At 41.5% G+C, this 14,809-nt stretch overlaps 1 protein-coding gene across 1 annotated transcript in view; it reads right to left on the bottom strand.

Annotated features, from left to right (window-relative positions):
• Positions 1-14,809, bottom strand: part of RIPOR2 (RHO family interacting cell polarization regulator 2) — an 87,616-nt gene that overhangs the window by 39,166 nt on the left and 33,641 nt on the right. The window contains 5 exon segments of the mRNA XM_032648450.1: positions 3,347-3,496; positions 7,094-7,147; positions 9,987-10,010; positions 11,696-11,774; positions 12,502-12,657. Of these exon segments, the coding sequence (XP_032504341.1) occupies positions 3,347-3,496; positions 7,094-7,147; positions 9,987-10,010; positions 11,696-11,774; positions 12,502-12,657 (463 nt within the window).

The raw sequence follows: 14,809 nt of genomic DNA, 5'->3' as shown, positions 1-14,809 counted from the left end.
GGGCTTCCCTGGTGGCGCAGTGGTTGAGAGTCCGCCTGCCGATTCAGGGGACGCGGGTTCGTGCCCTGGTCCGGGAAGATCCCACATGCCGCGGAGCTGCTAGGCCCGTGAGCCATGGCCGCTGAGCCTGCACGTCTGGAGCCTGTGCTCCGCAACGGGAGAGGCCACAACAGTGAGAGGCCCGCGTACCGCAAAAAAAAAAAAAAGAGCTCAGGAGCTCAGCTGTACTCAAAGTGAATGAGGCAGAGTTCCTGCTGCCATGCCCTGAGGCCCTCAAAATGATTCTTGGGTTTGACAAGCGTCCTCTCCTCACTCTAATGTTGAGGAACAGTAAAGGCAGAGGAGCCACACCGTCTATGCCTGTGGTTAGATATCTAACCGCTCGCACCCTACCTCCTCAGTGTCTGAAGACCTAAACAGAGCAATCGCAGTCAGAAATCAAGAGGAAAAGTGCTGTGGCCCTTCTGCAGCATGGCCAGTTTAAGCTTTTGATGCCACCTCTGGTGCTCTAAGCAGAAGTCCCCGTCCCATCCCCCTGCGTACACACACACACACACACACGCACGCACACACACACACACACAGACACACACAGACACACACACACACACACACACACACACCCCTGCCCCCCAGGGCAGCATCTGCAAGCTTCTTCCTCCATCCCAGCTAGGGGCTCGGACGCATGGCCTGGGCAGCTCAGTGAGCACAGACAGGGGCTACTTCCATTTGGATTTTGTTTGCAAAGGAATTCAGAATTGACTTGCAAGCTAGAGGTGCTGACTCTTAAATGTTGGTACCTCAAGTAGCTTAGCAAAGCTGGGGAAAACTCCTGAGGCTGAGTTCTGTGCAGCTGGAAAGTTTCGAAAACAAAGTCTCAGCTCTGTAAACCAATTTTCTTCCTCAGAGCACTGGGTGTCTCTGGGAAGGAATGCATTACTGTTTCTAGAAATATATCAACGATGTTATCACGCATGTCAGGACTGCGACCAGTGTCTTTGAAAAACTTGGGGGGCAGCTAGTTTAACAGCTGAGGACATCCATGGTCAGAATTGCCTTCTGTCTCACCCAGGCAGCCACGGATGCACACTGCTGCCCTTGCAAAGGCACCCAGAACCATCTATTCCTAAACCCTCTTTGGGATAAAATGCTGGTTTTTGTGGTTATGTGAAGATACGAAACCACTTAATGTCAAGTGAGGTAGGAAGCTACAGAAGTCTTGGACGTCTTTCTCCTCTTGCTGAAATTACACTCTACATCTTTGAATTTGTGAGGAAATATGATGCCATGTCTTGGCGCTTGACCACCAGAGGGTATTTCTGAAACAACCGACAAAAGTTCTGGGACAGGCACCGGCTGCCACTCAGTCCTCCTACGTGTGTACTCTGAACGGCCTCCTTCACTGGCAACTGCTCTTTTGATTTCACAGATGTGTGGAAATGAGGTCTCATGAACTAGGGCTGCTTCGAAGCTAGAGGTTCTTAACCTGTGCTCCATCAGCTTGGATGGGGAAAAAAGAAAGTCACATCGCTATTTCCACTAACCTCTAACTGATATCTAATACGTCCATACATCATGAACATAGAAAACACGCCGCAGCCGTATGACTAGTACCTGTGACTTAGACCTGATAACAGTCACGTCTATGTTCATGTCACATCAATTGTTGCAGGTACCTTGAGAAATCATTTCTATTTTTCATTACTTTCAAATTGCAATAGTTATTGGAGCCACTGCTAAATCTTGCAGTTTGATGAGTTAATAAGGCCGCACTCTTGTACTGTATCACACATTTGATTTTAAAAATATTTTGATCACTGTACTGACAATATTGAAATAACTATTTCTTTCTTTTTTTTTTTTTTTGCGGTACGCGGGCCTCTCACCGCTGTGGCCCCTCCCGTCGTGGAGCACAGGCTCCGATGCGCACGCCCAGCGGCCATGGCTCACGGGCCCAGCCACTCCACGGCACGTGGGATCCTCCCGGACCGGGGCACGAACCCGTGTCCCTTGCATCGGCAGGCGGACTCCCAACCACTGCGCCACCAGAGAAGCCCGAAATAACTGTATTTCAATATAATTTGTTTCCTTTGAATTCCTATGGGTTTCATTTTATGCATTCAAAATGCATTCTCCCAAATGGAGAGAAAGAAGCCCTGTTTTAGACCATGAAAAAAGACAAATCTGGTTCAGACAAGAGGCAGGGCTGGAGGGTTACACAGGAAGCAATGCTGTGGCAAGTCATCCAAGACATCCCTCCCGTCCCAGGGCTGAGACCAGATGCTCAGCTCTGGGAATTGTCCAGCAGACCCTCATCAGGCCGATGACTTCATTCATGAAATTGGATCTTTGAACAAAGACACATGGGAGAGTGAGAAGTGCTGCTTTAATAATTCAGTCATTTCATCAAAGGCACTGGTTTCGGGTGACCCCCAGAGGAGTGAAGACCTCCCTGTGTCATATGTTTGGGCCCCAGAGACAGTCAGAAAGCAGGAAAGCACGCTTCTGTTCATGGTTCTTTATCTCGCCTCCTTTAAGATAGAAGGGAAATTTCTTACAATAAAATAATCGTAGGCAGGAGGTGGGTGAACCCAATATCCAGGGCAGCCATCTTAACCACAAGGTCTGTTCAATTTGCAGGGATAAAGCTAGACTAGACTGTACACTAGAGAATCTGGAAGTGCATTTCAATGACCAATACCAGGGCATTTGTGACTTACTCATTTGCTGAAATTTTTAACATGCATTCATAGTCTATTTGTGCAGAGACTATACACATAAAGAAGTGTAAGATTTGGTCAGTGAATGGCTTCACAGTGTCTAAAATCTTGTGGATTTACACGTCCATGAACAAACCTATTACCAGGCACTAGGAGGTGAGTGCCTGACAGGTGACGCTCACAACAGAAAGTCACATGGTCTGGAGTTCACAGAAGGCTCTAAACAAAAATACAACCAACAGGGCTCCCCCGGTGGCGCAGTGGTTGGGAGTCCGCCTGCCAATGCAGGGGACACGGGTTCGTGCCCCGGTCCGGGAAGATCCCACATGTCGCAGAGCGCCTGCGCCTGTGAGCCATGGCCGCTAAGCCTGCGCGTCCGGAGCCTGTGCACCGCAACGGGAGAGCCCATGACAGTGAGAGGCCCGCGTACCACACACACACAAAAAAATGCAACCAACAAAACCACCCGAGAGCCATGTTAAACAGCTCCACCGATGGCCTCAAGGAAACACAAGACAGGCAAATAGTAAAACGTCTCTCTCTAAAGAGTAGAATGAGGTTGAGGGTGCCATTTCCCTGGTTCTTGGGCCAGGTGGGGTTCAGCAGCCGAGCAGGTTGGCACATACCTCTGTGTACTCTTTGTAGCTCCGGTGGATCTCTGACAGGCTCTCCCGGGCAGCTTTGCTGGCAGGGGACGTTGCGAAGGCTTGCTTCATCTTGGTGGCACCATCTTGGAGGCGTCTTTGGATACAATAAGCTTCATAGAGTTCATCTACCTGCCGGAATCAAAACAGAAACACAGGGGACATAAATATTTGTCACACTTGAAGGAAGTGACATTGGCCATTGTTAAGTGCTTACGGTACTTTATGTTTCTGACCTCAAAAGGAGAATCTTGTAGTAGTGTCATCCTTTTAGACAGATCCGTCATTTTTGTTATAGCCACATGATCCATTTTCTATTTCAAACTGGATTTTACTCTGAGCTCTCTTTTCAAATGACGCAAAATGAAAATGAACTTAACGTTGGTGGACTGCGCGAGACAAGGTTTAGATAATGAAGACAGGAGTCTTTTATATAAGGAACGAACACTGGAAGAGTGTCTGCAGTTTCAAACCAATGTGAAGACGTTGCATTATACTGGGCTATTATCACTTTATTTTAAGAGAGTGTCACAAGGTGATATTCACGCATCCAGATTTAGATTTTTTTCAAAAAAAGAACTCAAGGCTATGTATCGAAAATGATTTTTGTAAAGATGTGGCCCAACAAAAGAGAGAAAACAAAGGTAAGTTATTCTTAAAATTAGGGTGAAGCATGACTGTTAAAACTTAACAGACTGAATATAATAACTGACATTTTGGGCATGTAATTTATACCACAATTTAAAAAAGTAAACGGGAGGAATGGAAATGAACATTTCTTTGCAATACCTCTATATTTAGGCTTTTAAATAATAATATACCCATTGCAAATGGCTATTGATCGTATTCATTATATAAGCCTGACAGTCACTTAATACTTCTAAGGCAGTGATTCTCAATCAATCCAAGGTGATTTTGATATTCAGGGGACATTTGGCAACATCTGGAGACATTTTTCGGTGTCACAGCTGGGAGGTGTTACTAGCATCTAGTTGGTAGAGGCCATGGATGCTGCTCAACATCCTGTAACACAGAGGACAGCCCCCTACAACAAAGAATTATCCCCAAATATCAATAGTGCCTAGGCTGAGAAAACATACAGCTATATCTGACGATACTTAACTCTATAGTCTCTTGTCCTATCTTCAATTATCAACACACCAACCACAGTTAACTACAGGAATTATTAGGTAGATTAAGAAGAAGGATATCACCAGACATTATGTTTCCTGGGAGGCAGTTATCTACCTAGGACTGCTTGAATTTTTCATTTCAGTACAAACTTTGTTCCCTCAAAAAGGAGGCTACAGTTGTAGAACCAGAAGAAGGTAGAGGTGAGTATGATGGACTTCAGGGTTTAACATTCCCCTTTTGTTCTGAAGGCAAACTTTTGGCTGATCACTAAAAAGCATTACTATTACCTGTTAATAGTACAATTTTCCATAGTTGCTTTCTCTATACAGATGTCAATGACACTTAGCTTAGCATATGAATGTTAGTTAAGAGACTGAAAATGATTCTCTTGGTTAAAAGGATTCTTTGTTGCTCTTCAACAATTCACTCCACTTCACTGAGAGGAATCGTCAAAACTCCGGAAGGAACAGTCTTTCCTCTTTGGGGTTGGTGGGTTTGTCTCTGAATAAGAGGGAGGTGTAAGACCCAAGGGGTTGTGGCGTATCTGCTGATAAGATCCTTTGGTTGGGTGACTAGCATAGAGGGTGGTTTCCATACATTAAGACTAAGCTAAGACTCACTCGGTGAGCTTGTTAAAATGAGGATGCCCAGGCTCCACTTTGAGATGCTGATTCAGTAGGTTAGGGATGGGTGAGGAGTCTGAAACCTTAAGTAAACAGTGCAGATGGTTCTGACGCGGCAGGTCCCCTAGACACTTAGAAACACAAGAGCTGATACCTCTTCCGATGCAGGCCGGGCTGTTTCACCCGTATGGCCTTCCGGGGGACTGTCCCTTCAGCCCTTCCCCCACTGTAGTCCAAAGACTGTAATCCTGTCAACAAGGAAACTGCTAACTGGACCACTGGTATAGCCCTAACGACTTAGTGTACTACTTTGCATTTAAAGAAAAGTTTACCCTTGTTTTCATTTAAATATCAATCTACCCTAGCCAAATGGAGTTAACCTTTAGAATAAAGGATAACTATGTACTCACCTAAGCAGAAACTGGCCCATCTGTAGGCAAGAATTTGTCTTACCTATAAGTCAGCAGTGGCTCTCACCAAAATAAACCGACTAATCAATTAAATATCATTTGTTAGGATTTGTTAGGGATCCATCCATAAGATGCTGCAGATAGAGGACTTCCAACCTTTAATAACCACTAGGATTGTTATATCTTACAATGATGGATACAAGATGGAAAAATACTCTCTTACCTAATACTAATTGTTTTCTTGGTATTTTTCCAAGTAAACAGAGTAATTTCAAAGCTTGCCCGCCACATAAATATCTTCTAATGGATGTAATTGTTTGTTTATTTATTTATTTATATAGGCTGCACCGGATCTTAGTTGTGGTATGCAGACTCTTAGGTGTGGCAGGCGAACTCTTAGTTGCAGCCTGCATGCAGGATCTAGTTCCCCGACCAGGGATCAAACCCGGACCCCCTGCACTGGGAGTGAGGAGTCTTACCCACTGGACCAACCAGGGAAGTCCCTGTTTTATTTACTGAGTTGAACAGAAATAGGAGCAATTTCAGATTTGCCAAGGTAATAAATATCTTTCAAAGTGGGAATGGGAATGTACAACGGCAGTAGCATATACACATGTTTAGATCATCATAGAATTTTAAACTGGAAAGGATTCTTAGGATCATCTAGATTGACTATATGCACCTCCAGCCTCACTGCATGGAGTGGAAAGCCAAGGTCCACACAGATGTTATAGCTCAGTGAGTACGTGGCAGAGATGGGACTAAAACCTGGGGCTTCTGACCACTAGTAGAGAGAACTGCTAAAACCTCCAGTCTCTCCACTTGGAACACAGGATGATGGGTGCAGATAAGCACAGGAATTGACAATGGTGTGATCCAGCTGCCCTCAAAGGGACATTGTTTCTAGGTTGTACTGATACCGCCTGATAGTGTCCAGAACAGGGTGGGGGGGATAGTCCCACTCCACGTTAGGCTGGTGGGACCATCAGTCAACTATTTGTAGGGTTCAGGGCTGGATGTCAGGGACCCTGACCAACTGGTGTACGTAGAGGGGGGCAATGAGGATGAAAAGGAATCTGGAAACCAAGCCATGTGAAGAGTGGAAGGAACTAAGAGCTTGAGAACGATTGAGGGAGCTACATGACAGCTGTTGTTAAGTACTTTAAAGGCCTTCATGAAGAAGGCTATGGGGGTACCAAGTTGTATGTGGGACCTGAATGTAAAGTTAGGCAAGTGTGAAGATTTTTGTAGGTCAGTTTGGTTTAATCTTATCTCTAACCAGACTGCATCCTCTACCAGGCACCGTGCACGCTGCAAAGGAAACACTTAATAAATATCTGTTGAACTGAAGCAGAGTAAACAATGTGCTAGGTGATCAGGCTCTCCATTCTTATGTTTTTTCTACAACTTTACTGCCTGTTGGAGGATTTAATTGCTAATCAGCTTAGAAGTCAATTGGATAAGAAATTCTCCATGGACTAGAGGCTATGCTCAGGCCAAAGGTGTATTGATCAGTGACTGAGAACTGAAAAACAGGCAAAGACAAGAGGAACGTCAGTTACCTTACTGATGTGAAACTCCAGGCGTCTCACGTATCTTTCAATTGTTTTAATTTGCTGGAATAAAAGAAGAAATTTGAAAAAGTACAGCCATTTACAGTTCCACTGATTAGACTTGTGTGACTATCTTTATTATCTCATACTCAAAAGCACCAGAAGATGTTAACTATTTCCCCTTTCCTCCTATCTCTGTTGCTACTTTAAAGATTCTCTAGTATCAACTTAGAAAGTATTTTTTAAAAAAATATTGAATAAATACTCTGAGAGATGAACTTGAGTTAGCTATTGGAATCCTCATGTTTAACATTGAGAGGGGCCAACCAAATGGAATTCACTGGATTTCTGGCAGGACAGTATCATATTGGAGTACACTTAAGTTTCTTCATAATAACATTTTATCAGCTCAAATATGAACTCGCCCCCCCCATTTTAATGTCTCTGAAATGGGGTGCATTTTACAACTGCAACTGTCTGTGCACGCCCCAAGATAATCATAGTTGGTTATGTGTCATCCCTTCCATTTGAGTTATAAATATTATCACATGCGTTAAATTTAATTACCCTTTAAAATATCTGCAAACAGATTATACTATGATTCAGTATTTTTTTTAACATCTTTATTGGAGTATAATTGCTTTACAATGGTGTGTTAGTTTCTGCTTTATAACAATGTGAATCAGCTATACATATACATATATCCCCATATCTCTTTCCTCTTGGCGTCTCCCTCCCACCCTCCCTATCCCACCCCTCTAGGTGGTCACAAAGCATCCAGCTGATCTCCCTGTGCTATGTGGCTGCTTCCCACTAGCTATCTATTTCACATTTGGTAGTGTATATATGTCCATGCCACTCTCTCACGTCGTCCCAGCTTACCCTTCCCACTCCCCATGTCCTCAAGTCCATTCTCTACATCCGCATCTTTATTCCTGTCCTACCCCGAGGTTCTTCAGAACTTTTTTTTTTCTTTTTTTAGATTCCATATATATGTGTTAGTATACGGTATTTGTTTTTCTCTTTCTGACTTACTTCACTCTGTATGACAGACTCTAGGTCCATCCATCTCACTACAGATAACTCAATTTCATTTCTTTTTATGGCTGAGTAATATTTCATTGTATATATGTGCCACATCTTCTTTATCCATTCATCTGTCAATGGACACTTCGGTTGCTTCCATGTCCTGGCTATTGTAAACAGAGCTGCAATGAACATTGTGGTACATGACTCTTTTTGAATTATGGTTTTCTCAGGGTATATGCCCAGTAGTGGGATTGCTGGGTCATATGGTAGTTCTATTTTTACTTTCTTAAGGAACTTCCATACTGTTCTCCATAGTGTCTGTATCAGTTTACATTCTCACCAACAGTGCAAGAAGGTTCCCTTTTCTCCACACCCTCTCCAGAATTTGTTGTTTGTAGATATTTTGATGATGGCCATTCTGACTGGTGTGAGGTGATACCTCATTGTAGTTTTGATTTGCATTTCTCTAATGATCAGTGATGTTGAGCATCCTTTCATGTGTTTGTTGGCAATCTATATATCTTCTTTGGAGAAATGTCTATCTAGGTCTTTGGCCCATTTTTGGATTGGGCTGTTTGTTTTTTTGTTATTGAGCTGCATGAGCTGCTTATAAATTTTGGAGATTAATCCTTTGTCAGTTGCTTCATTTGCAAATATTTCCCCCAATTCTGAGGGTTGTCTTTTGGTCTTGTTTATGGTTTCCTTTGCTGTGCAAAAGCTTTTAAGTTTCATTAGGTCCCATTTGTTTATTTTTGTTTTTATTTCCATTTCTCTAGGAGGTGGGTCAAAAAGGATCTTGCTGTGATTTATGTCATAGAGTGTTCTGCCTATGTTTTCCTCTAAGAGTTTTATGGTCTCTGGCCTTACATTTAGGTCTTTAATCCATTTTGAGTTTATTTTTGTGTATGGTGTCAGGGATTGTTCTAATTTCATTCTTTTACATGTGGCTGTCCAGTTTTCCCAGCACCACTTATTGAAGAGGCTGTTTTTTCTCCATTGTATATTCTTGCCTCCTTGATCAAAGATAAGGTGACCGTATGTGCGTGGGTTTATCTCTGGGCTTTTTATCCTGTTCCATTGATCTATATTTCTGTTTCTGTGCCAGTACCATACTGTCTTGATTACTGTAGCTTTGTGGTATAGTCTGAAGTCCAGGAGCCTGATTCCTCCAGCTCCGTTTTTCTTTCTCAAGATTGCTTTGGCTATGTGGGATCTTTTGTGTTTCCATACAAATTGTGAAAATTTTTGTTCTAGTTCTGTGAAAAATGTCATTGGTAGTTTGATAGGGATTGCACTGAATATGATTCAGTATTAAAGGTCTCGTATGTACAGAAATGTGTGGAAAGAAACAGCGTCATATATAACTTAAAAAATATATCTACATTTAAAATAGACCTAAGAGAGTTTTGTCACTAAGTATAAAATACATACTTTAAGTGAAAAGAAAGAACTGTGTCACAGTGTAGCTGTAATCACTCTTTTTCTTAGTGGCAAATAAGATAATGATGTGTTTTCCAATCAAAGAGGTCTTCCATTTGATGAAATATGATAGTTCCCATTTAGAGAGAACACAGGTAAGGACCTTCAAACCCTTGGGAAATTCTTAAACTTAACCAGAACACTGAGAAACCCTGCAACCAGGTGACTTTTTTTTTTTTTACAAAAGTGACCTTAAACACATTATTGGGTCTGTAGATCATAGTACTTATGATCTTTCATCATCCTCATTAGATAAAAGCATGAACTTTTCTAGGATTAGAAAAATCATCATTTCTCTAGGATCTTACTGTACCTAAGCAAGGGTCACTGACTTCTCCTCAAGGATGAAGGATTTTATTTCCCAGTAACTCCCCAACACAGAACAATAACTTACCTTGTCTAGGTCATACAGCACACCCTAAAATTTAAAAAAAAGGAGTATCTGGATTAAAACACGTCTTCCTCAAAACCGTTACTGATATGAATCAAAGGCTTTTGTCTGCATTTCTGCATTGTCAGTGAAATAATGATTAGCCCCATAATGTCTGTTGGACTTTTTGATATTCGCTTTAAAAGAGTAAATCTGGGTTATTTTAAATAATAGTAAGAATACTTTTAAGAGCTAATATTTATTTATACTCTGTGCCTCCAGAATTCTACCCAGTCCTCTCTGCCTTCTGGGAGCCTTAAGACGTTCACTTGCTTTGGGCTCTCCTCTCTTACATAGTGAGGGACACATAAATTCACGTCCACTTAAATGTTTTTTAAAATGTTTTTAACATAAAAAGTAGCAGTGATTATATGTGTTAAAAAAAGACTTGGGCTTCCCTGGTGGCGCAGTGGTTGAGAGTCCGCCTGCTGATGCAGCGGACATGGGTTCGTGCCCCGGTCCGGGAAGATCCCACACGCCTCGGAGCGGCTGGGCCCGTGAGCCATGGCAGCTGAGCCTGTGCGTCCAGAGCCTGTGCTCCGCAATGGGAGAGGCCACAGCAGTGAGAGGCCCACGTACCGCAAAAAAAAGAAAAAAAAAAGACTTGCCTTCCTGTTTAAACACATAAAAATTGGCATTTAAGAAGAGCCCTTGAGAGTGGTGAAAGCTTTTCACAAATTGTTTTTAAAGCAAGTTTATTCCTGTGTGCTCACAATATCACAGTATAATCAGCACACTAAGCCCACATCCCCCATCAGGAGGGTTTTTATGGAACATGAGGTCCTGCTGGAAGCTCCTCCATCCATACACCATTGTTCTCCAAGGAGGAACATCTGTTGCCATTGAGGACTGCCAGGGACATTCAAAAGCTCTGAAGGCCACTCCACATTGAGTTCCACATAAATGGGAGCAATTTATCTTCTAATATTATTAGAATCTAAAACTTTTAACTCCTATGAAGGCTTTAACCTCTAAGCCTTTGAAAACGATAACATCTTTTAAAAAAAAGAAGATAACAGCTATTCATGTATATGTGTACCTCGTATACATAGACTTTTCCTGGGCTTTCTGATGCCTTAAAACTTTAAGGCATAATATCATTTAGAACTTAACAAAATCATTTAAAATCATTAGAAACACCTCTTCAAGCAGACAAGTCCTCACAATTCATTAGAGTAAAGGAAACTTGCAAGCATCTCCAACAATACAGTCTGTAGTTGAACTGGCTCAAGGACGCCTCTGATTTCTTCTACCAATGACCTCTTGAGCCTCCTTTTCCTCTCAGGTATCACTGACCTATTACAATTTTTAAAAATTGGATATAAAGGAAAAGTTCTGGGTTCCAAATGCTGTACTAACAATATGGTAGGCAAACCCCAACTTTTCATTTCCTTATATTACTTGGGAAGAGGAGTATAGGGAGTTGGCTTTTTTAAAGTATTTTTTCCTGATTACAAAGTTTGTCTGCATAAACATGCTTGGAAAATACTGGAACATATGAAGCATTAAAATAAACATCAGGAAACACATGGCACTTTGTCCCTTGGATCTGCTTTTCTTGAACTTTCTTCCTTGTCCCCATGTCTATCCAGTAAGAGAAGTTAGCCAAAACAAACAAACAAAAAACCAAAAAACCCACTGTGTTAACACCCTAAGGATTAGATGGTACCTACCAGGCGAGAGTTTCTTCTCATATCTTTTAACTGAGCTGTCAACTTGTCCAGCTCTGTCTGGTGAACCTCCAGATACTCACTGCAAAGAAAAGAGACGTGATCGTGAACTCTGTGACTGTCAAGTGGAATCTGATGCTGACCTTTCCCTTCTAAAGTGGGGGGGCATTAAGAACCTGAACCTTGCTCTGTGGAGCACAGAGCTGGCAGGGAAGAGGCTCTGCATTTTCCCAAACTCTCCACATTTTGAAAGATCTAGCAGTTGAATCTGGTACTATCCAGATAGTCAAAAAGGAGAATGCCTATGAGGCTGGCATAGCAGGAAAGAAAAACCAATGTGGAGGGAATGGCAAGAACTATGGAGTCAGTCCTGGATCTGGGCTCACAGAATTCTATCTAGTTCCATAGGACACTGACAGTATGCATCTCACCACATACTAGGGAAGTTTTATTCTGGACAAATCATTGCTATAATATACTCAAGAACGTTTTAGAACGCTTATTCAGCAATATCTAAAACAGATATGCCTGTCTACCAGTGTTTAAGTAAAATACAATACTACACAGAGTTAAATATAAACATATTACTATTTCAGGTCTCCTTCAATGTTTGGTTATGATATGGAAACCCGATCAAGTTCATATCTTTGGGACTCATTTAAGGCTTCCTCAATTATGGTGCAATAATAAAACACCTACTACAGAAATAGACATTCTAAAATTATCTCATAAGACTAGCTTTTGTGACCCTCCCAAGCATTTTAGAAAGGACAAAGGTTTCAGTGCATTATTAGGTTTGATGTTCTTACTCAAGTCCATTTTTCAAAGCCCTGTAGACCTCTTCCACCCTTTTAGGCTGAGGCTCTTTGGGAGGGCTGCTGTTTTTGTATCCTAAATTGTGCATTTTCTTCAGTTTGGCCTGAGGCTTCTTGAGAGCAGTGGGATTTTCAATGAAGGAGTTACATCTACGGAAAGAGAAAAGAAAAGCTGAAATTGACTCTTGGGCATCCAAAACGATCTGACCAAAGAAATGCCTTTTAATCATCTTGTGTTGTGTCAGTGTCTTTTGGGGAAGGTAACGTTCCCTTGTATATTAATAGATCTGAGCCATCCTTCATTTAGTTTTGTGGTGTTAGAGTTAACTGCTGAAATCTGGAAGCTTTGCGGGGCAGCAGTTACCCAGAGTCAAAGCCTGGATTCAGGTAATGTACACTCTGAGTGAAAGCATGTCACATCACTGAAACCTCACGGGAAGCCAAGAACAAACACTCCTAGGTGGAAATAATGAACAGGCAGAAGAATGTAATTCAGCTAAAAAAATATGCGCACTATGTGACATCAGGCATAAGCGTCTATTAAATTTGACTGGGATGTGCATGAATAGCTTTTAAATAAAGGGCCACAAGCATGACAAAGGGCTAATGCTGTATATAAACACATCTTATGTTATTGCACTTCAAAGATATTGTGCTTTTTCACAAATTGAAGATTTGTGGCAACTTTGTATGTCAGATGATGGTTAGCATTTTTTAGCAATAAAGTATTTAACTAAGGTATGTACAATTTTTTTTAGACATAATGCTATTGTACACTTAATAGACTGTAGTGTAAACATAACCTTTATATGCACTGTGAAACCAAAAAATTTGTGTGACTTGCTTTATTATATTTGTTTTATTGCAGTGGCCTAGAACCAAACCTGCAGTATCTCTAAGGTATGTCTGTAGTGTTAAAGTAAAGAAAAGCACACATAGCTGGATGAATAGACTTTTTAAAAGTTTGCTTATTTATTTATTGGCTGCACCGAGAGGCTTGTGGCATCTTAGTTCCCCGAATAGGGAGCAAACTGGGGTCCCAGCAGTGAAAGCGCTGAGTCCTAACCACTGGACGGCCAGGGAATTCCCTTAAGCTTTATTTTTATGGAGTAAACTTTGTTTAGGTATAACATGAAACTCAACATCCCTATTAGTGGCAGGGAGGCAGCCTACAGTGGTAAGATGGACACCTGGTAACTTAAACCCAAACTACTGATCTGATTAGGAAGCTCAGAGGCCAGACTACTCACTGACCCAGCTATTGAGTGGAAAGCCGTGACCTCTGAGTCTGGTAGGTGTCTGCTGTGCACCTTCCAGGTTAATTCTTACTTTCCTCTGCCATTACCGTGTGCACCAAAGGGGACAATACAGGTCAAAGCACATAAGATCCCTAAGAATGTAAGATCTTTATCATGTCAGAAAAACTGAGGACGAACTTTATTCCATGTTACCTATTTCACTACCTGTGTTCTTTTTCTTGAGTTCCTCTAAGTCCTATTTTAGATGAGGGGAGATTCTAGGGAAACTGAAGACTAACATTCCCAAGCTTGTGTCTGAAAGACATCTGCTCCCCAGAGTCAGTCTGCAGAGTCGGTCTTTATCGACTACATAACTTCATACCAAAAATAATCTCCCAAATCTGGATACAGTGGAATGTGCTTCAAAAAGGGGTGTGGGGTGATTTCAAACTCTATTACGAAGCTATAGTAATTAAAACAGTATGGTATTGGCATAAAAACAGACACATAGATCAATAAATAGAGAGCCCAGAAATAAACCCACTCATATATGGTCAGTTAATTTATGACAAAGGAGCCAATAAGATGCAGTGGGGAGAAGACTGTCTCTTCAATAAATGGTGCTGGAGAAACTGGACAGCTACATGCAAAAGAATAAAACTAGACCCTCTCTTACACCATATAAAAAAATTAACTCAAAATGGATTAAAGACTTGAATGTAAGACTTGAAACCATAAAACTCCTAAAAGAAAACATAGGTAGTAAACTCCTTGACATGGGTCTTGGCTATGATTTTTTTGAATATGATACTGAAAGCAAAAGCAACAAAAGCAAAATTATACAAGTAAGACTACATCAAACTAAAAAATAAAAAGCTTCTGCAAAGCAAAGGAAACCATCAACAAAATAAAAAGGCAACCTACTAAATAGGAGGAAATATTTGCAAATCATATCTGATAAGGAGTTAATATCCAAAATATATAAAGAACTCATACAACTCAATAGCAAAAACCAAACAACCCAGTTAAAAAATGGGCAGAAGATCTGAACAGACACATATCCA

Source organism: Phocoena sinus, chromosome 11 (assembly GCF_008692025.1).
Source record: "Phocoena sinus isolate mPhoSin1 chromosome 11, mPhoSin1.pri, whole genome shotgun sequence".
Lineage (NCBI taxonomy): Eukaryota > Metazoa > Chordata > Mammalia > Artiodactyla > Phocoenidae > Phocoena > Phocoena sinus.
Note: the sequence above shows the minus strand (reverse complement) of the source record. Positions and strands in the feature narration are given on the sequence as shown.